The sequence below is a fragment of the Camelus ferus genome, chromosome 11, assembly GCF_009834535.1.
Source record: "Camelus ferus isolate YT-003-E chromosome 11, BCGSAC_Cfer_1.0, whole genome shotgun sequence".
Lineage (NCBI taxonomy): Eukaryota > Metazoa > Chordata > Mammalia > Artiodactyla > Camelidae > Camelus > Camelus ferus.
Window position 1 is genome coordinate 48225667 of NC_045706.1, and position 25276 is coordinate 48250942.

General features: G+C 33.6%; 1 protein-coding gene across 6 annotated transcripts in view; it reads right to left on the minus strand.

Moving 5' to 3' along the window:
• Positions 1-25276, minus strand: part of CTNNA3 (catenin alpha 3) — a 1348033-nt gene that overhangs the window by 1027828 nt on the left and 294929 nt on the right. For all 6 annotated transcript variants that reach the window (XM_032491498.1, XM_032491494.1, XM_032491493.1 and 3 more), the window contains one exon: positions 15088-15351. In XM_032491498.1, coding sequence (XP_032347389.1) covers positions 15088-15351 — 264 coding nt within the window. The remainder of the gene's footprint in view (positions 1-15087; positions 15352-25276) is intronic.

A 25276-nucleotide genomic window follows, 5' to 3' on the forward strand; every position in this document is an offset into this window, starting at 1 on the left:
CCTTCCCATTTCTCACTCTTTATAGTCACTACAACTGTCAATTCTTCCTTCTTTATATCTATCCCTTCCCTTTCCATTTCAACTGCCCTCGTTTCAATACTAATTACCTCCTCCTAGAAATGTTATAAAAATCTTTTGAATCTTCCTGTCTTCAAACCTGCAAAATGATCTGCACATCATAACTGATTAATCTTCCCACAACATCTATTTGATTTTCTCCCTACCCTAATCAAATAATCCTCACTGAATAAAGTCCAAATTTCTTAGTAAACTTCTTAGACTAAAGAAATATATATGGTTTAGTTTCACATGTCTCAACCTTCACATAAATGGAAAAATGTTGCATGGATTCTTACATGGCTTGCTCTTTTTTGGTAAAATGTATGATTTGGTTTTCACTCATATTAATGTGCATTGCTATAATTCATTCATTTTTATTCATTACTGTCACATTCCTAATTTTAAAGGGAATGGTTTAATGACTCAAATGTAAGTATAAAGTTTGCTGTAAAATTTTATAGAAAACTTTTATCAAGTAAAGAGAATTCATTTCTGTTTCTAGCTTGCTAGAAGTTTTAAATAAATTACATTAACTTTTTTGAAGTTTTTCTATATCCTCTGATATTAAAATATAGTTTTTCTCTGAGGTAAATAACAGCAGTAGATGTTCTAATGTTGAACTAACATCACAGTCTCAGAATAAATTCAACTTTGTCATAATGAGTTCTTTATTGCTAAGCTTACTTACATTTTAAGATTTTTGCATCCTTAGATTGGCAAGCGAATTTCCTTCCTTGTCTTATCTGTGTACTGTTGGTACTGGTTTCACCAGCTTCATTTAGTGAATTGAAAAGCTGATACTTCTTTTCCTGTTCTTAGGAAGTTACATTTACATATCCCTGGAAGGATTTTTAGTATTCCTTGTAAAGGTATCTGTGTCCAGTGTTTGCTTTGAGTAAAAACTGTTAACTATTAATTCAATTCTTTAATTCATATTGTCTATTCTTGAGTCAGTTTTGATAAATTATATTTTCCTAGGAATTTTTCTAAATTTCATTCAAATTATTATCTTTATCAGCATAAATTTGTTCATACTGTTTTTAGTATTGTAGTATTTAGACTATTTAGTAATATTCTCCACGGTTATGGTCCCTTTTTCATTCTTAATACTATTTTCTGTTTGCCTTCATTCTTTCTAATCTATCTCACCAGCAGATTGACAGTTTTATTAGCTTTTTCAAAAAACACGTATTTGGCTTTGTTGATCTTTACTATAGTATCTTTCTTTTGCTTGTAATTGAAATAATTCCTATTCTTATCTTTACTATTTTATTCTTTCTAGGTTCCTTGTATTGTTCTCTTTCAAACTCAAAGTGAAAACTTAGCTCGTTAATTTTCAGCTTTTCTTCTTTATTAATGTAAACATTTTAGTTGGTAAGTTTCCTTAAAATTAGCTATTTATTTGCTATTATTAATTAGCAATATTCCCTCAAATTTTGTTGTTTATTTTCATTATTTATCAGTTGTACTTTTTACTTTCAATTATAATTTATTTTTTGACAAGGGAGTATCACAGATGTGCTTTTCAAAAATGATTCCAAAGGTAGCAGGATACAAATCAGTGGCATTTCTTTACACTAACAATGATATATCAGAAAAGGAAAGAAACAATCTCCTTTAAAATTGCATCCATAAAAAAAAAAAAATACATAGGAATAAATCTGACCAAGGAAGTGAAAGACTTATATGTGGAGAACTACAAAATATTAAGGAAATTAAAGATTACTTAAAGAAATGGAAAGATATCCCCTGTTCTTGGATTGGAAGAATTAATACTGTTAAAATGTCCATACTACCCCAAAGCAATCTACAGATTTAATGGGATCCCTATTAAATTACCCAGGGCATTTTTCACAGAATTAGAACAAATAATCCTAAAATTTATATGGAATCACAAAAGACCCAGAACTGCCAAAGCATTACTGAAGAAAAAGAATGAATCTGGAGGAATAACCCTCCCAGACTTCAGACAATACTACAGAGCTACAGAAATCAAAACAGCATGGTATTGATACAAAACCAGACATATGGATCAAAGGAACAGAATAGAGAGCCCAGAAATAAACCCACAAACTTTTGGTCAATTAACATTTGACAAAGGAAGCAGGAACATACAATGGAGTAAAGACAGTCTCTTCAGCAAATGGCGTTGGGAAAACTGGACAGCCACATGTAAATCAGTGAAGTTAGAATACCCCCTCACACTATACACAAAAATAAATTCAAAATGGCTTAATGACTTAAACATAAGATAAGACACTATAAACCTCTTAGAAGAAAACATAGGCAAAACATTATCTGACAGAAATCTCAACAATGTTCTCCTAGGGCAATCTATCCAAACAATAGAAATAAAAACAAAAATAAACAAATGGGACCTAATTAAACTTATAAGCTATTGCACAGCAGAGGAAACCATATGCAAAACAAAAGGACAACCTACAGAATGGGAGAAAATATTTGCAAAAAATAAGACTGACAAGGGCTTAATCTCCAGAATATATAAACAGCTCCTACAACTTAAAAAGATATAAACAACCCAATCCAAAAATGGGCAGAAAACCTAAACAAGCAATTCTCCTATGAAGACATACAAATGGCCAACAGGCATATGAAAATATGCTCAATACTGCTAATTATCAGAGAAATGCAAATCAAAACTACATTGAGGTATCACCTCACACCTCTCAGAATGGCCATCATTAAAAGTCCATGAATGATAAATGCTGAAGAGGGTGTGGAGAAAAGGGAACCCTCCTACACTGTTGATGGAATGTAGTTTGGTAAAGCCGTTATGGAAAACAGTATGGAGATTCCTCAAAAAACTAAAAACAGACTTACCATATGATCCAACAATCCCACTCCTGGGCATATATCTAGAGGGAACCTTATTTCAAAAAAGACACATGCATCCCAATGTTCATAGCAGTACTATTTTCAATAGCCAAGACATAGAGACAAACTAAATGTCGATCAACAGATGACTGGATAAAGAACTTTTGGTATGTCTATGCAATGGAATACTACTCAGCCATAAAAAATAATAAACAATGCTTTGCAGCAACATGGATGGACCTGGAGAATGTCATTCTAAGTGAAGTAAGCCAGAAAGAGAAAGAAAAATACCGTATGACATCACTTTTATGTGGAATCTTAAAAAAAACAAAAGACAAAGGAACTTGTTTACAAAACAGAAACAGACTCACAGACATAGAAAACAAACTTATAGTTACTGGGGTGAAGCAGGTAAGAAGGGATAAATTGGAAGTTTGAGATATGCAGATACTAACTAATATACCTAAAATAGATAAACAAGTTTATACTGTATAGCACAGGGAACTAGATTCAATATCTTGTAGTAACCTATGGTGAAAAAGAATATGAAAACGAATATATGTATGTTCCTACATGATTGAAGTATTGTGCTATACACCAGAAATTGACACAACATTGTAAACTGACTATATACTTCAATAAAAAATATACTTAAAAAATGATTCTCAATAGTGGGGTAATTTCATTTATTTATCTAAACATATTTCAAGGTGACTTGTAAGGTACTAGTTATTTGAAAATCATTGTCTTAGTATGTGGTCAATTTTTGTTAATTTTCTACATGTCCTTGAAAAGTATGTGTTACAACATCCTGGCAAATTTAATCTTTTATTGCTAGATAATGAGCATCATTAGCAATTTATTTTGACTAATATTAATATAGCTATACCAGCTTTTTGGTTAGGATTTGTTGGATATATTTTTTTATTCCTTTAACTTTCAAACTTTCCCCTGTTCTTTTGTTTTAGGTGGACTTCTTACAAGCAGCTCAGAGTTAGATTTTGTTTTCTATTCTAAGATCTCAGTATTTGTGCTTTTAAGAATTTAGACTTTCTTATATATTTATTATGATTACAGAAATATTTAGATTAATTTTGTCATCATATTTTCTCTTATCTATTTGTCTCAGGTTTTGGGAGGGGGAGTTCCTTTCTATTTGTATCGGATTGACTGACTTTTTTTATTTTCTCATCCCACATGTCCCTTCTCTATGTTTTCAAATTATACATCTACTGCTATATATATTTTTAGTAGTTACTTTATGTTTTGACATGCTCATTTAAATCAGTGTGTAAGGGCTTAATTCTAAAATATACAAACATCTCATACAACTTAATATCAGAAAAACAAATAACCCAATCAAAAAATGGGCAGAAACCTAAATAGACATTTCTCCAAGGAAGACATCCAGATGGTCAACAGCCCATGAAATATTTCTAATAACTCTAATTATCAAAAATATGCAAATCAAAACTCTAGTGAGGTATCACTTCACAACAGTCAGAATGGCTATCATCAAAAAATCCATAAATGATAATGCTGAAGAGGATGTGAAGAAAAGGAAACCCTCTTTAACGGTTGGCGGGAATGCAAATTGGTGCAGCCACTATGGAAAACGGTACAGCAATTACTTTAAAAAACTAAAAATAGAGTTACCATAAGATCCAGAAATCCCATTCTTGGGCATATATCCAGAGAAAACTAATTCAAAAAGATACATGCACCCCAATGTTCATAGCAGCACTATATACAATAGCCAAGACATGGAAGCAACCTAAGCATCCACTGACAGATGAATGGGTAAAGAAGATGTAGTATACATACACAATAGAATGTTACTCAGCCATAAAAAATAAAATAATGCCATTTGCAGCAACATGGATGTACCTAGAGAAGACTGTACTAAGTGAAGTAAGTTAGACAGAGAAAGACAAATACCATATGGTTTCACTAATTTGTGGAATATTAAAAAATGACACAAATGAACTTATTTACAAAACAGAAATGACTCACAGACACAAAAAACAATCTTACAGTTACCAAACGGGAAAGAGGGGAAGTGATAATTTAGTAGTTTGCGATTAACAAATACACATTACTATATATAAAATAGATAAACAACAAGGACCTAATTTATAGCACAGATAACTATATTCAATATCTTAAAATAACCTATAATGGAAAAGAATCTGAAAAATAATATATGTATGTGTATGTATAACTGAATCACTCTACTGTACACCTGAAACTAACACAACATTGTACATCAACTATACTTCAATAAAAAATTAAAATACAGATTAATTAACCAATGTCTAAAGTAAATCAATACCTTTATATTTCCTTCCAAAAATACTAAGATCATAGAAGATTTAACTCTTACTCCACTCTTCCTTAATTACATGCTGTTGTTTTCAGGCACATAAATTCTGTGTTTTAATTACACAAGGCATATGTAGTCATTAATCCTCTATAAAAATTAATATTTGAGTAGTAGTAAACCCATATAGTTACCATTTCCTCTGCTTACAAATTCTTGCATTTGTATCTTTTTTTCTTTTTCTTCAGCAATTCCTTCAGTGAAATTGTTGATTAAACTATAAAAGTTTGGGGTTGTGTAAAAATATCTTTAATTTATCTTTGTTCTTGGAAGATGGTTGCATTGTGTACTGAATGAATTTAAGGTTAACAGTTACATTCTCTCAGAACTTAAAAGAAGGACAATTCCACTGTCTTATAGCCTCTATACTTGAGAAACTGACTGTCGGACATTACTCACTATTGCATGTGGATATTCACTTTTCTCAACACCATTTATTGAAGACTATCTTTTTCCCCATTATGGATTCTTAGCACCATTGTCAAAGATTAGTGGACTTGAAATGTTTGAATATATTTCTGGGCTCTGTGTTCTGTTCCATTGGTCTTTATATCTGTTTTTATGCCAGAATCCTTCTGTGTAGCTCTGTAATATATTCTCAATCAGGAAGTACCCTTCTCAAGATTGCTTTGACTGTTTATAGAGTCTTTGTGGTTCTACATGAAACTTAGGATTTTTTTCTATTTATTAAAAGACTGCAATTGGGATTTTCATAGAGTTTGTACTGAATCTGTAGATCACTTTGGGTAGGTAGTATGGACATTCTAACATACTGAACATTCTAATCCATGAACACAGGATGTCTACCAATTTCTGTGTCTTCTCTAATTTCCTTCATTAATGTTTCCAATGTAGAAGTCTTTTTCCTCTTTGGTTAAGTTTATTCATAAATATTTAAATTTTCTGTTGCTATTGCAAATTGGATTGTCTTCTGATTTTTTTTTTTTTTGGATAGTTCACTTTAATTCATAGAAATGCAACTGCTTTTTGTATGTTGATTTTGTATCCTGCAACTTTACTCAATTCATTTATTATTCTAACAAATTTTGTTGTCGTTGATTCATCAGGGGTTTCTATATATATGTCATCTGCAAACAGAGAATTTTACTTCTTCCTTTCCAACTTGAATGCGTTCACATTTTTTTCTTGTCTCATTGCTCTGGCAAGGACTACCAGAACTATGTTGAATAGAGGTGGCAGGAATAGGCATCTGTGCCTGGTCCTAGAAATTAGAGGAAAAGCTCTCAGTTTTCTCACATTGATTATGACTTTAGCTGGAGACTTTTCATATTTGAAATTTATTGTGTTGAGTTCCTTCTCTACCTACTTTGCTGAGAGGTTTTTTTTTTATCATGAATGGATGTTGAATTTTGTCAAATGTTTTTTCTGCATCTATTAAGATGATCAGGTGATTTTTATCATTCATTCTGTTAATGTGGTGTATCACGTTGATTAATTTGCATATGCTGCACAATCCTTGCTTTCCAGGGATAAATTTCACTTGGTTATGGTTTTTAATCCTTTTAATGTACTGTTGAATTCAGTTTTCTGGAATTTCATTGAAGATTTCTGCATCTATTTTCTTTAGGGACATTGGCCTTTAGTTTCTTTTCTTATGGTGTTTTTGACTGTTTTGGTATTAGGGTGATGCTGGCCTCATAAAATGAGTTGCTAAATGTCCTCTCTTCCAAAAGTGTTCTATTTTTTGGAGAAGTTTGAGAATGATTGGTATAAACTCTTCTTTGAATATTTGGTAGAATTCACATGTGAAGCTCTGGTCATAGGCTTTTCTTAGTTGAGAGGTTTTGGATTACTGCTTCAATCTCTTTATTTGTGATTAATTTATTCAGATTTTCTATTTCTTTTTGATTTGATCTTCACAGGTTGTAACTTTCCAGAAATTTATCCATTTCTTCTAGGTTATCTATTTTGTTGGCATTTAATTGTTCATAGTGGTTTCTTATGATTCTTATTATTTCTCTGTTACCAGTGACAATGTCTCCTCTTTTACTTCTGATTTTATTTATATGAGTCCTCTTTTTTTCTTAGTCTAGCTAAAGGTTTGTCAATTATATTTCTCTTAGTTTCATTGACTTTTTCCTATTGTATTTCTGTTCTCTATTTCATTTATTTCTGTTTTGATCTTTGATATTTCCTTCCTTCAACTGATTTGGGGCATAGTTTGTTGTTCTTTTTATACTCCCTTGAGGTACAAAGGAAGTTTACACTTGGTTTGTTTATTTGAGATCTTTCTTCTTAATGTAGGCATTTATCACTATAAACTTCCCTCTTCCATATTCTGTAAGTTTTGCTGTGTTGTGTTTGTATTTTCATTTGTCACGAAATATTTTTTAAATTTCTTTTTGATTTCCTCTTTGACCCAATAGTGTGTTGTTTAGTTTTCATGTATTTGTGAGTTTTCCTATTTTCTTGCTGTTATTGATTTCTAGTTTTATTCCACTGAAGTTGGAAAAATACTTCTATTTTGATGTTCTTAAATTTGTTAAGACTGTTTTACATATTTATTAAGACTTATTTTGTGTATAGCATTCTTTTGCTCTTGGGTGGGAAATTCTGTATATGTCTGTTAGGTTCACTGGGTCTATACTGTTGTCCAAGTCCACTATTTCTTCACTGTTTTTCTCTCAGAAAGTAATAGCCATTATTGAAAGTGGGGTATTGAATTCCCCTACTGTTGTTGTATTGCTGTCAATTTCTCCTTTTAGATCTGTGAATATTTGCTTTATATATTCAGGTACTCTGATGTTGGGTGCAAATAAATTTACAACTGTTATATCTTCATGTTGAATTGACCCTTTTATCATTATATAATGACCTTCTTTGAGCCTAGAGAGAGTTTTTGATTTAACTCATTTTGTCTGGTATAAGTATAGCCACTCCTGTTTTATTTTGGTTACCATTTGCATGGAATATCTTTTTTCATCCATTCACATTCAGCCTACATGTGTCACTGAATCCAAAATGAGTTCCTTATAGATAGCTTATAGTCAGTAACTTTTTACTCTATTCAGCCACTCTGTGTCTTTTAACTGGAGAATTTAATCCATTTACATTGAAAGTTGTTATTGATAGGTAAGATCTTACTCTTGCCAGTTTGTTAATTGATCCTGATTGTTTTATAGTTTCTTTGTTCCTTTTTTCTTCTTTTACTATCTTCTTTGTGATTTGAAGATTTTTTTGTAGTGGTCTACTTTAATTCCTTTTTCTTTATCCTTTATTTATCTACTACAGGTTTTTTCGCTTTATGATTATAATGTGGCTCACATAACACATTATGTCTATTTTAAGCTAATAAGAACTTAATTTTGACTGCATACAAAACCTCTAAACTTCTACTTGCTCTCACATTACATGCAATTGATGTAATAATGTACATCTTTTTATGCTATGTATCAATAACATAATTTAACTAGTTATTTTTAATATTATGCCTTTTAACTTTGACACAAGAATTAAAGGTGATTTAACCACCATTATTATAATAAAGTATTCTGTTTTGTTTATATAAGTATCTTTTCCAATGAGTTCCATACTTTTTATTCTCTCATATTGCTGTTTAGTGTGGAGGAAGAGTCAGGAGCCTTGAATTCTGCCATAATGCTGAGAATAAAGCTATCCCTATATTCTTTTTAAAATATCCTTTTTGTCTTTGGTATTCTTCAGTTTCACTGCAAAATGTGTAAATAGTGGTTTTCTTTCTATATATATTGCTTGGGAATTATTGGGGGGGTTCGCTATGGTGATTAGTGTCTTCCATCAGTTTTAGGAAATTCTCAGTTTTTTTTAATACTTTCCTCTCTTCTGTATCATATTAGAATATTTTTGAACTTGTCACACTATCCTCCATCTATCTTAAGTGATTTTTAAAAATATCTTTTATTTTGTGTCTCTGTGGTGCATTGTAAGGAACTTCAAATATATCTTTCAGATCATTAATTTACTGTCTAATCTCCTGTTTTGCCTAGCCATTGAATTTTTCACAATTATGTTTTTCATTTTAGATAGCTCTGCCTGGTCAATTTTGATTGTTTTTTGTTCCTTCATCATACTCCTTATACTTCAGTGAATAAATAAGGAAAAAATATATTAGCATACTAACTTACACTTAGTATCTCAATTTCAATATCTGCAGTGTTTGCAGATCTGATTCTGCAGTTTGTTCTATCTGCAAAGATTCTTTTGTGGTGGATTGCTTATTTGTGTGTCTTTTGAGAACTTATTTTCCTTGGACTTATATGAGAATTTTTTGCAGACTGAGTGTAAAGTTCAGAGAGAATTTGGCTTTACTTCCTGTAGTTACCCATAGGTATTGCCAAGACAGGACAACTTTAAATTAAATTTTCAGTTGAGGTTTTAGAGGCTTCACAGGTTGTATGACTTCTGACCCAAAGGCCAGATAAGGACAGACTTACGGTTAGAAAATTTCCAAGATGTTTTATGTCCTTTTTTGTACCACCAGAATCAAGTTAAGCCAGCCAAGTTTTCCTCCTATCTATCTCCTGCTGTAGAGACTAGTGTTTTTCTTGTTCATTCAGTGAGGTGGTCAAATGTAAGGATTCTCAGATTCATGCCGGAGTATCATGTGACTTTCCAGATTGGCAGGCTTTGTCTTTTGTCCTCAGTTCATGGTCTTCCAAAATCCATGCTACAGACCATAATGAAAAAGAAACTCCTCACATCCCCTAGCACAATGTTGGTGCTGGCTTGCTAGTTTGGATCTGTGCTCTTTGTATCTGGCCAGCCTCAACAAATTTCCCTAATTCACCTATCAGATCATCCATGTAATTAAAAAATGCTATCCATTATTCTTAGTTCTTCTAGTTCACTATATTTCTAAAAGCCAAACCATTTTTTTCATATTAAATTGCTTCTAGGTATCACTGATGACCATTTTTCTTTAGCTCCTAAATGCTGCTTTCTCCTCCAGGTGAAAACATAAGAATATAAGGACTATATACCTCAAAATGATTACTCTTAGTAAGAGGCTGCATAACTTGGCAGTTATAAGGAAACTAAACTAAGGCTAGATAGCTAATGAGAAAATTTTTTTTTCTCTTTGTGCTCCCTTATCACAGATAGGAACCTGAGCAATGTATCACTAATATAGTTTCCTTGTGGTTTCCCTCACTATAAATTCACATCCCAGTTAAATGTTAGGTAAAGCACCAGGGGGAGGGGGAGGGGAAGGGATAAACTGGGAGTTCAAGATTTGCAGATACTGACTGGTATATATAAAGTAGATATACAAGTTTATACTGTATGGAATGGGGAAATATATTCAATATCTTGTAGTAGCTCATGGTGGAAAAGAATATGAAAATGAATATACATATATTCATGTATGACTGAAGAATTGTGCCATACACCAGAAATTGACACAACATTGTAAACTGACTATAACTCAATAAAAAAATAATTAAGAAAAAAGAAGTTAGGTAAAGCAGAGTCACATCCCCAGGTACATATACTACTATTTGTACAAAGGAGAAAAAAATAGGTAAGGGAAAAATGTTCTTCACTCCAACATTGCAAAATGAACCGCACCATTCCTATATTTATTTTTCCCTTCCTGCATTCATTCATTACTATTTATCTAGCATTTACTATGAATAGGGCATTGTTCTAGTAGGTGTTGGAGATAACAACAGTGAATAAAGAAGTATATGAATGATGATACATAAAGAAATATATTTTTAAAAGAAGAAAAACTAATACAACATTTTAAATAAACTATGCCTCAATAAATTTTTTTAAAAGAAGATAGGAAAATAAATATTGCAACTCTTTGAAAATGAGAAAATACTACAAAACTCCTTCGTTATCATCATTTTTATCACAAGAGCATCTGGATAATTCTTGTGAACCATGATTAAAACAGCTGCTTTTTTCCTACACACAAAAGAAAACATACCTTAATAGACTTAGAGTTGCAAAGCAATTTTCACTGGCAAAGTTTCTCACTTAAAGATATTTTCAGAATTCTGTTAATCTACAACTTGACACTTCTCAACTTTCATTCAGTCACAAATGCAGAAAGGAACACCCTATAATTCACATTAGCTTTTCCAATAAATCAATCGATTTAGCCTATACAGTGTTCTAACTCAACTTCTATTTTCTCCACCAATAAATCTCAAGTTTCATTTCCACAACCAGTTATGGTCCGGAATGAAAGATTTAAGGAAGCTTCAGCATGGTAGTTGTTGAGTAAGTGCTCTGATACATTTCCACACTATAAACATTTAATGAGACTTACTCCCAACAGAGTATTTACTACATCAATTTATTTCATAGTATTATATTTGCAGAAGTGAGATAGAGCAAAGGTTATTTTGGATCCTTTACCAAACAGCTTCCTATAAATAAAGAAAAGTGCAACCATTTAATTTACAAAATAATTTAAAAAGGCAAAATGCTCAATAAATTCTGCTTTATCTAGTTCAGACAGCCTCAGCAGTTATTTGTAACTTGGATATAAAATGCATATAAAATTTAGGCATCTTGTACCAGCTTGTCATCACTAGCTTTGACTAGAATTTCAAAGGCTGTTGAGACAGTATTAGGATTCTGGGAAATATCTTTGGGATTCCCTCCTGCCTTGTTCAGAAGTGAGTCAGCCAGTTACGTTAAGAAAGGGAAGACTCCATCAGTATGCCTATGCCCATCCCCATTAAAGCTACATACATACACGAACACACACATACACATGCACACTTTCTCCTTCTCTCCAACCACTCCCATTTCTTGTCTGTAGCAGCCACTTTCAACTAAAATGAGAAAAGAGAAGTCCCAGAAAGAGGACAACTTGGAAATCTTCTGTCTTCTTCTATAATCCTAAGAATACAGAATAAAGTGTCTGGGATAAACTGGTCCTCTTATGCAAGCATCCCCTGACACAATTCTGTTTACACTATGAAAAATGTGATATAAAATCCTATATGTCCACTCTTGCAAATTTCACCTCGCCATACTAGTCATTCCACAAATACAGACTACTTCTACTTAAATGACTCAGGTACCCAGAAAATAACTTTTAACTAAAAATTATGTCATCTTTTGAACTGAGTTACATTTATAATTTCTCTGATGGTTCCAACAGACTAAGAATCTCAGCATAAATTTTGTTGAATTTTGATTAAGCACATTAAGTTCTATCAGTGAGGATTCAATATAGTATGGGAGTTAGAAATATCTTCTGGAGTCAGAGAGACTAGATTCATATCCTGGCTACTACCATTTACTAGCCTTCTGACTTGAACAAGTTACATAATTTATATGTCTCAGTTTATTTTCTGTAAAACAAAAATAAAAATACTTATAGAGACACTGCAATAATTGAGTGATAAATTTATGTTAGGTGTTTAGCTATCAAGAAATGTTACTTATTAATGTATGGGGGGGGCTAATATTCTGCTAGTATAACTGGTATAAAATTAGAAACATAATCTTGCCCACAAGGAGTTTTAAATCTTATTATGAAGACAAGATACTCATCTAATAGACAAGTTTACTGAGTGTTCATTACACGGGGCCAATGATGATGGTATATTATTAAAGAATCACTACTAATCTACTTTATTTAGACAAATAGGCCCTAAAATTTTCATATAGATGCTCATAATTAGGAATTTAATAACTTTTTTCATTGATGCCAATAAGGAACTTAATAAAGTTAGATTAGAAGAACTGAAGGTAACTGTTTAAGACATATAACTAAAGGAAAAGCATATGGAAAGGTTATTTTAAACATAAATGAACTAGGTATCTAAGAAGTTTATTGTGAAAGTAATAATATTAGGACCTATATAGGAATTATACATTATATACTTAGTTTATTTTTAAGTTATCAGTAAAACTTTAGTAATTTTAATTTATTGATTTCTTCATTATGGAAGAAACTGCTTCCAAATAATCACCTCCACTACTGATGAATGCTACAATTTATTGAGAACTTACTATGTGCCAGTCACTGCCATGAACATTTTTACATGTACTATTAAGTCACTGATTCTGACAACACTATGATGTAGGTCCTATTATTATCCCCAATTTATAGGTGAGAAAACTGAGTTAAATAAAAATAACTTTCCTAAGGTCACACGGGCAGGAAGTGCCACAGCTGGGATAGGAATTCAGGCATTTGGACTCCAGAACCCTTACCTTTATACATTACAAGAACACCATGTTGTCTCCCATTAAGCAAATACATGTTTGACTTGGATATCCAATGATTGTTGACATCATAGTAGAATGTCTGATAAATCTCTAAATTCAGTATGTTGAAAATTGAGTTGCTGATCTTCCTCTCAAAACTTGCCACAGTCTTCCCAATCACAGTTGATAAAAACTTCATCAACACCAGTTGCTCAAGCCAACAGACAAACAAACAAACATACCCCCTCACAATTATCTGTGATAGACACAGAGGTGTACTGACCATATCCTTCTTCCAGGTAGGACTTGCTCCCCAGCTGTGGGACTGAGGCCAGCAGTTGGCCCCTAGTTGTCAGTCCTTCAGGGTCTGCTTCACCTGCAGGGGGCTGTTCCCCACTCCCCATGCTTGGAGGTCATACCCTTTCAGGGCAGGGTGACCTGTCTCCAGTGACTGAAAAGGCATAACGACCTGGCTACTTCGGACTAACAAGGAACACTTGAGGTTAGCACTCTCTCCAGAGCTCCCTGCTGACTGGTCCAGGCTTTGTGGATCTGGCTCTCAGGTGACTTCTGTCTCTGCTCAGTCCTGCTCTGTATGTTTCCTTTCACACATGTTAATTCCTAATAATATCTTGTCTCCCAAACTCTATCCAGCGTGTGCTTCTAGAGTACCTAGCCTTCAACACCAGAAACAAATTCTCCCTTTCTCTCTCATCCCACATCCATTTTGTCAAATCCAGTTGGCTCTACTTAACAATATTTAGCCTTAATATTCACTGATGCCACCCTAGTCCAAACTAAAATGTGAAATGGAAAGAAGGTAAAGTATAAGGATGCGTTACTACAATAGCCACCCGCCTGGTTTTTCACCTTCTCTCTTTGTTCCCCTTCAGTCTGTGCTCCACACACAGCCGAAGTAGTTCTTTTAAGACTTCAGTCTCAGAATGTCACACTGCTGCTTATAACTTTATAATGGAGTAACAGGCAGATTCCTTAAAAGTCTACATGGCCCTCCATAACCTGGCCCCGTTGGGTCTCTGTCCTCAGCTCCTGCTACTCGTCCCCTCAATCTCCACATCCAGGTACCCTAGCTTCTGTGCTGTCACTGAAACACTTCAAGCCTTTGTTCTAGATCTCCATCTGCTCAACTCTCTAACTTCCTTTAAGCCTTTGATAATACCTCACTTTCTCCATGTAACATTCTACACAATTTACTTATCTACAGTGTTTACTGTTTTTATTTTTTCCCTATATTCTGTTAGTATATAAGCTTCAACGAGGGAAGTGCTCAGTTATAACCCAAGCACAAAGAACAGTGCCAATAGTATTTTGGAGTAAATAAATCCTACATTCTGTAAGTTGACCTATGTAAAATAAAGTCACCATTTCAATCTAATTAGCAATCCCAATTTAAATGCATTGACTTCCTTGGCAGAGATGTAAAGGAATCTGAAGTCTACTAACAGAATATTGTCCTGTTAATCAATATTTATTGGGAAATACAAGATAATGATAGTGAGTGATTAGGTAACTGGATTTTTATTTACTCTGAATGCCAACCCAAGGATCTGAAAACCCATATCTGTTTATTTTCATTTTGGTACACCAAATCACATTGTAATTTTCTCTGAACTTACCTCAAGCTCATCGAGGGCACTTCCCAGGGTTGCTGCTTGAGGTTCTGGTGGAGCTATCGTATTCTGGATGCCTTGTGAAGCATTTGAAATTACATTGAGGGCATTCTGAATTTCTTCACAAACTGTGTCCTTGCTGGCTTTGAGGGAAGCAACATCAGAATGTTCCAAACAAGCTGAACAAATTGAATGCAATATGGGTGAGTTCTCCTTCAATGAGGCCCGGGCGCCTGCAATTTCATCCCTCTGATTTGGAGATTTTAAGTCCTGAAGAGAGAAATAAAAAGAGAGGTTCCTTATACTGGGTTATGGAAGAAAGATCTATATAAAGAAGTTCCATTTTTCTGCCAATACAAATGAAAAGATAATAGACACTAAGAAGTGCTAAAAGTTAAAATCAAAGGTATTAAGTATTTCTACACTTCTCCTGATTCTGTTAAAGGTTCTACAATAGGAAAACTGAGTCAATTAACAGATAAAGGTCACAAAGGAGCAGATGTGTAATAACTGAGTAGATCTTACATTTGTCAGTCATATCCTTATACGTCAGAAAAATACTCTGGCATTCACATTATTAAGCAAATTATAAGAGAGCTTGAATTACAAGGATGCTGATTATCTATTTCCCTAGATGCTGATGATTTCATTGAACCTTTTTGTTAAAACTAAACCAATTAAGTTAAGAATACTAAATTAAACCTCCCACCACTCTCAGCCATCTTCCAGTCTTTTTCAGAAATACTTGGTAATAAATTATTCCTGATCTTCCTTTCTTTGACATTTATTCAACAAATAATTATCGAGCACTTAGTATATGTGAGCCCTTGTGCTTACGCATCAAGTATGCAGAAGTAAGCACTCCTATCTTGTTCTCCTGAAGCTTATGTTCTTATTTGAGGGGGAGGGGGCCTACAGACATACAATAAACTAGACAAATAAATATACAAGACAATTTCAGGTAGTGAAAAATGCTATGAAAAAAACACAAACCTGAAATGTCATAGAGACTGACTTGAGAAAGCTGTTTTAGCTTGAGTGGTCAGAGAAGATATTTCCTCAGAGATGACATTTGCAGTAAATATAAATGAAAAGTGTTTCAAATGGTGGGAAGAGAGAGAAGAGAAAGTCCTATATAAGTGATAGCTGATCAAAACTAGCTCAAAATACAATGAAAAACCCTGGCAAGCACTACTCTAACCAAGTGATGAATATTAACATCATCAGTGATACTATATGGAATTGTGCACTCCTTAATATACTGTGACATTTCATCTGTCTGGAATTCCCTCCAAAAGCCCTCAATACCAATATAATCATGAGAATAACAACAAACAAAACCAGATTGAGGAACCTCCTACATATTAACATGGGCAATATTCCTTAAGACAATTAAGATCACAAAAAACAAGGAGACTGATTGATAAACTGTCACAAACAAGAGGAGACTGGGGAGACATGACAACTAAATGCAACGTAGAACCCTGGGTTGGACCCTGGAACAGAAAGAAGACATTCATGGAAAAACTGGGGGATTCCAAGTAAAGTCCAGAGTTTGTTAATAGTAATGCATCAATGTTTGTTCATTGTGGCAAGTGTGAGATATTAACAATGGAGGAAACCAGGAGAAAAGTGATGGAAACTTTATGTACTATTTTGTAATTTTTCTGGAAATCTAAAATTATTAATATATATAAGTTTATTTTAAAGAAAACTAATTCAAAGGAACTTGACAATAACTTATGCATTCTACATACAATATCTCATGTAATCCTTATAAAAATTCATGATAGATATTACTTCCCATTTTAAAGATGATAAAACTGAGGTCTAGAGATTAAGTCCCTGAGGTGATTGAAAGAGCTAAACGGCAGCACTTCTTGCATTGTAACCCAAGTCAGTGTGACTGCTAAAAGCCATGATCCTAACAACTGTGTTATGCTCTTTCCTGCATGGGAAAGATTTCTCTCATTTGCTACTATACAAGCATGAGGATCTTTATTTGTATAATGACTTACAGTTTATAAAGTGCTTCTAGATAGTATCTCATTGATCATCACAATACCCTGTGAGGCAGTAAGGCTAGTATTATTAGCCCCATTTTAACTAAATAGGTATTTAGTCTAAGGAGATTAAAAGGTTGGTAAAAAGAACTGAGATGTAAACCTAAGTCTTCTGATCGCAAATCCCACGATTTATTCACAAGACTCTGCTACCTCCAGATAACGTTGCTTGAGGTTAATAAATGGCTACGCTGCTATATTTTTAGATCCTTCCTTTCTGAAAATAAAGGCTGTCTGCTACTTCAGGCAGGCTTTGGAGGAGATTAACTTTTTTACAAAAGGTAGGGAGAACAGTTAAAAGTAGCTATCAACCCACTGTTCATACTCACTAATTACCCAAGAAAAGGCACTTTGTGGTTTTCTTGGCCTGGTATGATTTCCCCCAATATTCCTGGTCTGGGTTCTAGTTGCAGCACTCTGAGCTGAGTAAGTCTTCTATTCTTTCAGTGTGTTTTTCCATCTGTAAAAATGGGGATAGCGATACTTCTGCCAACCCTCTCACAAGATTGGGTAAGCAGCACATCAAAAATGGAATATACCTAGAAAATAGTAGAGAATTACAGAAAAGGTATAGAATTCTTTTCTTCCTAAAATTTCTCAAACTTGGGGTACTGTTTTTGTCCTATGATGGTCTTAGTGATTTTCACATTCCCCACAATGTTATAGCACTACCTACATTTATCTCAGTGTGACTTTGAGGATAAATAACTTAATGTTTAGAAAAGATGCACACTCCTCTGAGGAATAATGAAAAAAGGTATAAATATTCAGAAAGAGCTGAAGAAAATTCTCTGAATATTATAGTATAACTAAAATTAATTATAAGATTTCCTCTGACCTACATATTATACTTCTCTATTTAGAATGACAGGGTCAATGTTTAGGTAGCTTTTCAAAGATGAAAGTCTGTGAACATATATTATTACAAAGAAGGATAAAGTTTAATCATGTCTTTTACTCTGATGGTGGCTATGTACATCTGACAGTTAATTGTGATAGCTTTAATGTTGTAGAGACTTCAGAATTTTTAAATTTCTAGTATATTTTGGCTTTTGAGCCTATTCTTTGTTATCTCTGCTTAAGGCAACTACAGACTTTTTATTAAGCGCTGATATCCCAAATACAAGCCAACAAAGCCTATGAGAAAGGTTCCGTGAACATAACAAAAATAACATGTTATGGCAGCAGGTGGAGGAAAGAAAGGGAGGTTACAGAGCTTAGGTAAGGAAAATTGAGAAGGCACGATCATTTCTCCTAAAGGACATCCCCAAAGATAAATCTAACATAGTAAATGGGCACACAGATAAAAGGGGAACTAATGAATGGTATCCTTCTAAACAAAAGTTGTGGTGGTGTTTGTGGTTATTTTATTTTGTTTTAACTGATGACACCATAGGTTCAAAGGTTTATAGGTTTTCTATTTATCCTGTAATTTAAAACCAGGTCAAAATTAGGAATTAAATGGTAGGGTCCATTTGGGCAAAGAATTATAAAGAGTTCAGTTCCTCAGGTATTGATATTTATTTAATATCTTTTTTTAGTGCTCCAGAAGAAAAAGCTTACATGAGATTTCCAAGTTAAGGAGACATTAAATGCTTCCAGCTGATGAAAAAACACACAGATGGGATTAAAAAAGAAGACCTTACAAGTCTGTGCAAGTGGGTAGAGAAGCAACATATGAGTTTTAACCCTGGCAAGAGAACAAAATATATTTAGGAATTTTAAAGATCACAAAGTATAAAAATGGAGATCTCTAAGGTATCAGTTAATTAATTCAACCATTCATTCAACAAATATTATTGAGCCCCTCCTATACAACAGGCAGTGTACTAAATGTTAGGAATGCAAAAGTTAGGGAGCTTATAGATCAGAAGGGGAAACAAACACATTTATAAGGGAGTTAAAATAGTTATTCATAGCAACGAGAAAAGTCCCTCAGTTTTAGAAAACTGAAGAAAATTTATCAGAAAAGGCAACTCTTACACAGTGAGTAGAAATTATCCCAATGAACAAGGCAGAAAAAAACAGCAAGCAAAGAAAACAGCATATGCAAAGGCCAGAGGCATGAGGGAGAGTGCAGGCTATGGCAGGTCGTACTACAAGTACAGGGAACCTGAGCAGGAATGGTGATGAATCCAGCTAGAAGGGTAAGCAGGAGATACTATACATGCCATGCTAAAGAAGTGCAAAGCAACAAACTCAGACTGAATATTTTCAAAGACTGATCTATCAGTGACCATTTAGTGATTAGACACTATGAAATTTAAGTCAAGGAAACCAGGCAGTAATGCGGGCAAGAGACAGTAAGTGCTTGAACACTGAACACTATTGCTAAGCTGTAGTAGGATGGATTCAGAAATACTTAGGTGAAAATGATAGGACTTTGTGATACTTAGCTGGGGGGAGGGGGATAGAAGGCATTCAGAAGCGTCTAGAAAATTGTTTCAGCCATTGTGTACATAGTGATGCATTCACCAAGATGGGGAATATGAAATGAATAATGTGTTTGGAAGAGAAAGGTGAAGTACATTTTGTCATCTGCCAAATGTGAGATGACAGCATAATATCCAAATAAAAATATACTACACATGGACCTAGAATCGAGCTAGAAATTGAGATCTGTGAGCCATCAGCTCATAGATCAGAGCTAAAGTCATGTGTGTGAAGGTTACAGGGCCTTCACCCAGGATGAATATTACAATAGAAGAAGTAGCTGGGAGTCATTGTAAGTTGTGTCTTGAGGATGTAAACCAGAAGATCTTGTGTGCCAGCCCAGAAAGCTAAATATGTATTGTAAATTACCAAGAAGGGCATCAGAAAATACTGAACTCTCAAAAAAAAAAAAAAAAAAAAAAAAAACCCCAAAGAAGCAAGCAAAAACCACATGCAAACCCTAGCGTTTAGGACTCAAATTACTGTGGATAATTATGGTCACTATACTTTAAGAAAAGAGAATTGAATTTCTTTAAAAAGCATTTTGGAAGACAGGATGACTTCTGTGTGAGGGAGTTAAAAATATGGTGTCTGTTCACTTCAAAAAGGGGAAATTTATACTGGAGTACACATGCCTTTTAAAAAAATCTAGAAACCATGAGTGAATTTGACAAGTTGTTAATGGACTTCTTTACTAAATCTAGAAACAATACATCAAGGAAGAAGCTTTTTAGATTTTAGTGAAATCAATTAAAAATGTATCTACTCATATTGCTGTCTACCTCACTTCATTATAATTCTTTTGAATGCAAGTACTATAGCTACTTATTTTTTACCCATTATTTCCTAGTACATGGCACATATTAGGAGCTTAATCATTTTTTGGAGGAAACTAATAGACAAATGAATAAGAAATAAGTAAGAGGAAGATATTCTGAGGTAAGGTAAGAAACTTTGGATATGAATAATCCAAGAAATCAAATGTATTAAAAATATACATAATCCAGAGAATCTGGACAAATTTATACATACATGATAATGCCGAAGAAAGCTAAAGAGTAAAATTAAATTATACCTATCTCTACATTAAATGTTAGTGAAGCCATTGATAAAACTACTACTTTGGAAAACTGTTTGATAGTCTCTACTGAGGCTGAATATATAAATATATATATACCCATGAACCAGCTCTATTCTGTTGCTGGGAGAAAACACACACAGTCATGGAAATATTTTCACATGTTCATTAAAAGACATAAAATATTCATAGATGCACTCTTCATAATAGTCTCAAATTAGAAACAACCCAAAGCAATGAAAATGAACAAATGAGCTATATGGAGCAATACGAAATATGGAACAAAAAACACCAGATACAAAAGAGTACATATTGTTTGATTCTGTCTATATAAAATTCAACTCAGGAAAACTAATCTATGGTTTTAGAAATCAAAATAGTGTTTACTTTTGATGGGTGATTAGAGACTGGAAAGGGGCATAAGGGATCTTTTGAATTCTGGTAATTTTTCTGTTTCTTGCTCTGGGTGCTGGTTATCTTTGAGGTGGTGTGTTTAACTTAGAAAATTCATTGAACTGTATGCTTATAAGCTGTACATTTTTATGAATGTATCTTATACTTCAATTTTAAAAGTTTACACAAAATCGAACAAAAGTATTAATAAAACCAAGCAAAATGCAGAAATTGTGACTTCTGTTGGCAAAGGACACTGTTATAAATAAGCTAGGGACCTGTCATGTTGTTACATTTCCCACGATATTAAGGGAAGGATGAGGTAATTGGATATTCAGTCCATTTACAGGTATCTTCTACCCATTTTAAGGACTTCTATTTAAGAAGGAAAAAATCTAAATGTTGAAAAACTAAAAAGAAAATTCCTGGAGCTTGGCCATCGAAAAGGGCAAAGCCAAAGGATTTTCACAGCAATTGACTCCATACACCCTTGAACAAACCCTCATTTCAAAGATCAGAGAAAACTTCCTTACATGTAAGCTACATCCCTGCCCAAGTGGAATAGCTGAGCAGATACTCTGCTCAACAAAACATAACTACATGCAAATTATTGAGTATTTCTTCCAGGTGTTTAAATGAGGTTTCTGGAGCTGACAAACTACTCTGGCAGGGAAGGGAAGGGAGCTTATAAAGAGCAGTTTTGTTTTCCAAAGACTAAGAAGGTGAGCAGCAGAAAAGCCTATGGATACTTTGCTATTTGGATTCCATTCTCGGTTGGCTTCTATCCCTAGTCTTCCCTGTGCCAAGATGCTAACTGCTTCACTGGTCACTGAGCAACTTCATGTTTTATCAGAAAACAAAATAGTGCAAACACTTGCTAACTGAAATGTTTTTCTCCAACATAAATTAGGAAGTGAAGTACTTAGCCTTAATTGAGCTGAGGGTTATAAGATGGTGAAACAAGAGTAGACAAGAGAAGTAAAAAGAAGATGCTGAGAAAAAAAAAAAAAGTTTGAAAAAATGCAAGATTGTATAATCAAAACATTATTAAACGGCAGAGAGATGCCTTTATGGCCTTTCTGTACTTATTTCCCATTTTCCATTTCATATTAATAGGACAAATTCAATAAAAGAGAAAATAAAAGAATTTTCAAATTCAAATAGAAAACTGAGAAACCGCATAATGGCAGTATTAAGATATCCCCAAGGTATGTACTCTGGGCAATTAATGCATACCTTGAGTAGCTGAAATACACCAAAGTGAATATTAGTAACTCCAAGGAAACCTCCTAGGAAAACATTATTACTTAATTTTAATGTAGACTACTGGGTCAGTCAAGAAAATGTAGATATGAAGTTCAGAAATGCATTATGTTCATTTTCTATCCTCTGAAACAAGTACAATAGATGTATTACATCTATTATTTGCCTCAAATTCATATCTAAAAAACAAATTCTATCTGAAGTCATCTACTATATAATTAAAATAAAAGGAATAAACAGAAAAGCAAAAATAATGATCTACATCAACAAGATCCAGTTTCTATACTTTATGCTCCCCTTCCACTAGTGTGTATATTTCACCACTTAATCTAACAAGATTCAAATATCCATAAGTCAGAAAATTTTTCCTCTGAAGTATAGATTAATTAACATCTATGAGAGTTAAGTTGGATTTTAATATCTAGTCAAGGATCAATAAATATCATTATCTTAACAATTCCTTATTTAAGCTTCTGTGACTCACTTGTGAGAAATAGATCACCATTTTCCAAACATTCTGGTGCATCTCAGAAAGCAAATAGTATCACTTAGTACAAATGGGATTCAAGCCCAGGGCTGTTGATGCAACCTCCTAGTTAATAACCCCTTACATTCATATAGTGGTTTATCCTATTTAGCATGTTTCTAGTCATTCTTTTGCAAAGAATCCCATGAGTAGATATAAAAAGTATTATTATCCTTATCTGTTAAGATTAATAAAAAGTAGTGGTGGTGATTATTTTTAAGAAAGCCAACATTACTGAACAGCTATAACACTTCCTACAGTCAAATACTTGTCTATTCACTTTCCTTTTTTTTTCTTTTTAAATTTTTTATTCACTTTCTCATTTAACATCCCAGCTATGAATAGGATCCAGAATTAGCTCCTGTCTTAACACTCTTTCTACCTAACACTGTTTTTGTTGTTGTCAGTACCTTCATCATCTCTCCCAAAGTCTGTCAAAGGACTTCCCACAATCCTGCAGTTCTGTGGTGCCCCCTCAAAAATACACATCTCAGCATATCTTCCTGACAAATAACTGTTTTACTTAATGCAACTCAGATCAGAAACGCATTCCTGTACAGAATGGATAAACAAGGTCCTACTGTATAGCACAGGGAACTATATTCTATCACTTACAGTAACCTGTAATGAAAAAGTATATATATTCAGTTACATATACATAATTGAATCATGATGCTATACATCAGAAACTAATACAACACTTAAAATTTTAATTTTGAATTATACTTCAATTTAAAAAAAAAAGAAAGGCATTCCCTAACTCAGTTTCAGAACAAGAACAATAAGAAAACCTCAGACCAAAATTATAACACTATAAATTAAAGACTGATTTATAAGGTCATTTAGTACACTTAAAAGTATAAGTGACAGATATATGAAGAAAGAGTAAAAATAATAAGTATCATCTTGACTATTTCAATCTACTTTTGATAAAGGAACAACCCTAAACATGGTATCTTAGTAACGATGGTTTAATGGTTGCTTTTCCCAGAGGGAAAAAACTGGGTCTTTAGTTTAATTCAACAGGCTTGAAACACCTGCTACAAGGTGTGACTTTAAAGTTAAGGCTATAAATTCAGATGTTTATTCTAAGTGGGAAGCATGAATAGACCAGCTGTAAGTCAATAGAGAGTGGTAAGGCTCTCACACACTAGAGTATCTGCTCCATTTAAAAACATTCAAATCCAATCGGCCAAACAAAAAGAATCCTTGACCTCTGCTCTAAAGTACTAGCACAGATGCATGTGTGAGCCTTAATGTAGTCTCCATGCTTTATATTTACACCATATGTGTATCTGACCTTGGAAGAGATTAAAAAGATGGATAATGCATGTCCCTGGACCTGAGGAGCCTATAATAAGTGAAGAGAAGTGAGGCAAATGCTGAGCAACTCCAAGGCAGAAGGTCTGTCTCATAATAGAAACAGCATGAGCTTGGGGGTTACAATCTCAATACAAAAACCCTCCAATAGCAGAATAGTTTGAGGGTTATAATTAACCTTACTTCAGCTACAGAATAGAGATAATAATTCCTACCTTAAGGGTATTAATGAGATTAATTTAATGTGAAAAAACTTCCCAGCATTTCCTTCTTGACCTCTCCCTATACACCAAATTATTGGCCATATTCTCTCCTTAAATGTTTCTCCCCTGTCTTCTGAGATGAAACGAACGTTAAATTTAAAATTACAGGTTGTTACTTCTCTATTGAACTCAAAAGATATGCTCTCAATAGAAGCATAACTCAAGTTGGGTCTCAAAATGAACATACCCATTGCTTTTCTTACACACCCTCCCCCAAATATGTTTCTCCTCCAACATTCTCAGACTAAATGATATATTTAGTCTGACTAATATAAACTTAAGGACTATCCTTGACTCTTTCATTCTCTCATCCCAATCATTAGGTAAGATCTGGTATTCTACTCATTAAATATTTCTCCAATAAGTACATTTTGTTCTCGTCCTCATTACTAGCAGTAGTCTAGAGGAAAAATGATTTGGGGGAAAACTAAGGAAGTGGTTGTGAATACAAGGAGGGGAGAACAAATTAGAGAAATATTAGAAACAACTTTTGACTAATACAACATTTCGTCTATAACGCCATCAGGGGAGTCTCTCTAAACCTCAAAAATGATCATCACTCCCCAATTTAAAATTTTCAGGTGACTGTCAATTCACACACAATAAATCTCATACTGTTTATTATAGACAAGCATGATCTGACCTAGCCTCATTCCCTAGCCTTACTCCCTACCACTTCTCTCACAGGCACCCTTTTCCTCCAGCCATACAGAATCACGGGGTTCTATAGGTGCCTCTGCATGAGCTATGTTCCTACTTCCCCTCATATCTTCTGCTAAATGGCCATTCACCCCTCAAGACACCTTGGATTCTCATGCTCTGTCATTCATGTGTCATGTCACAGACACATTCATAT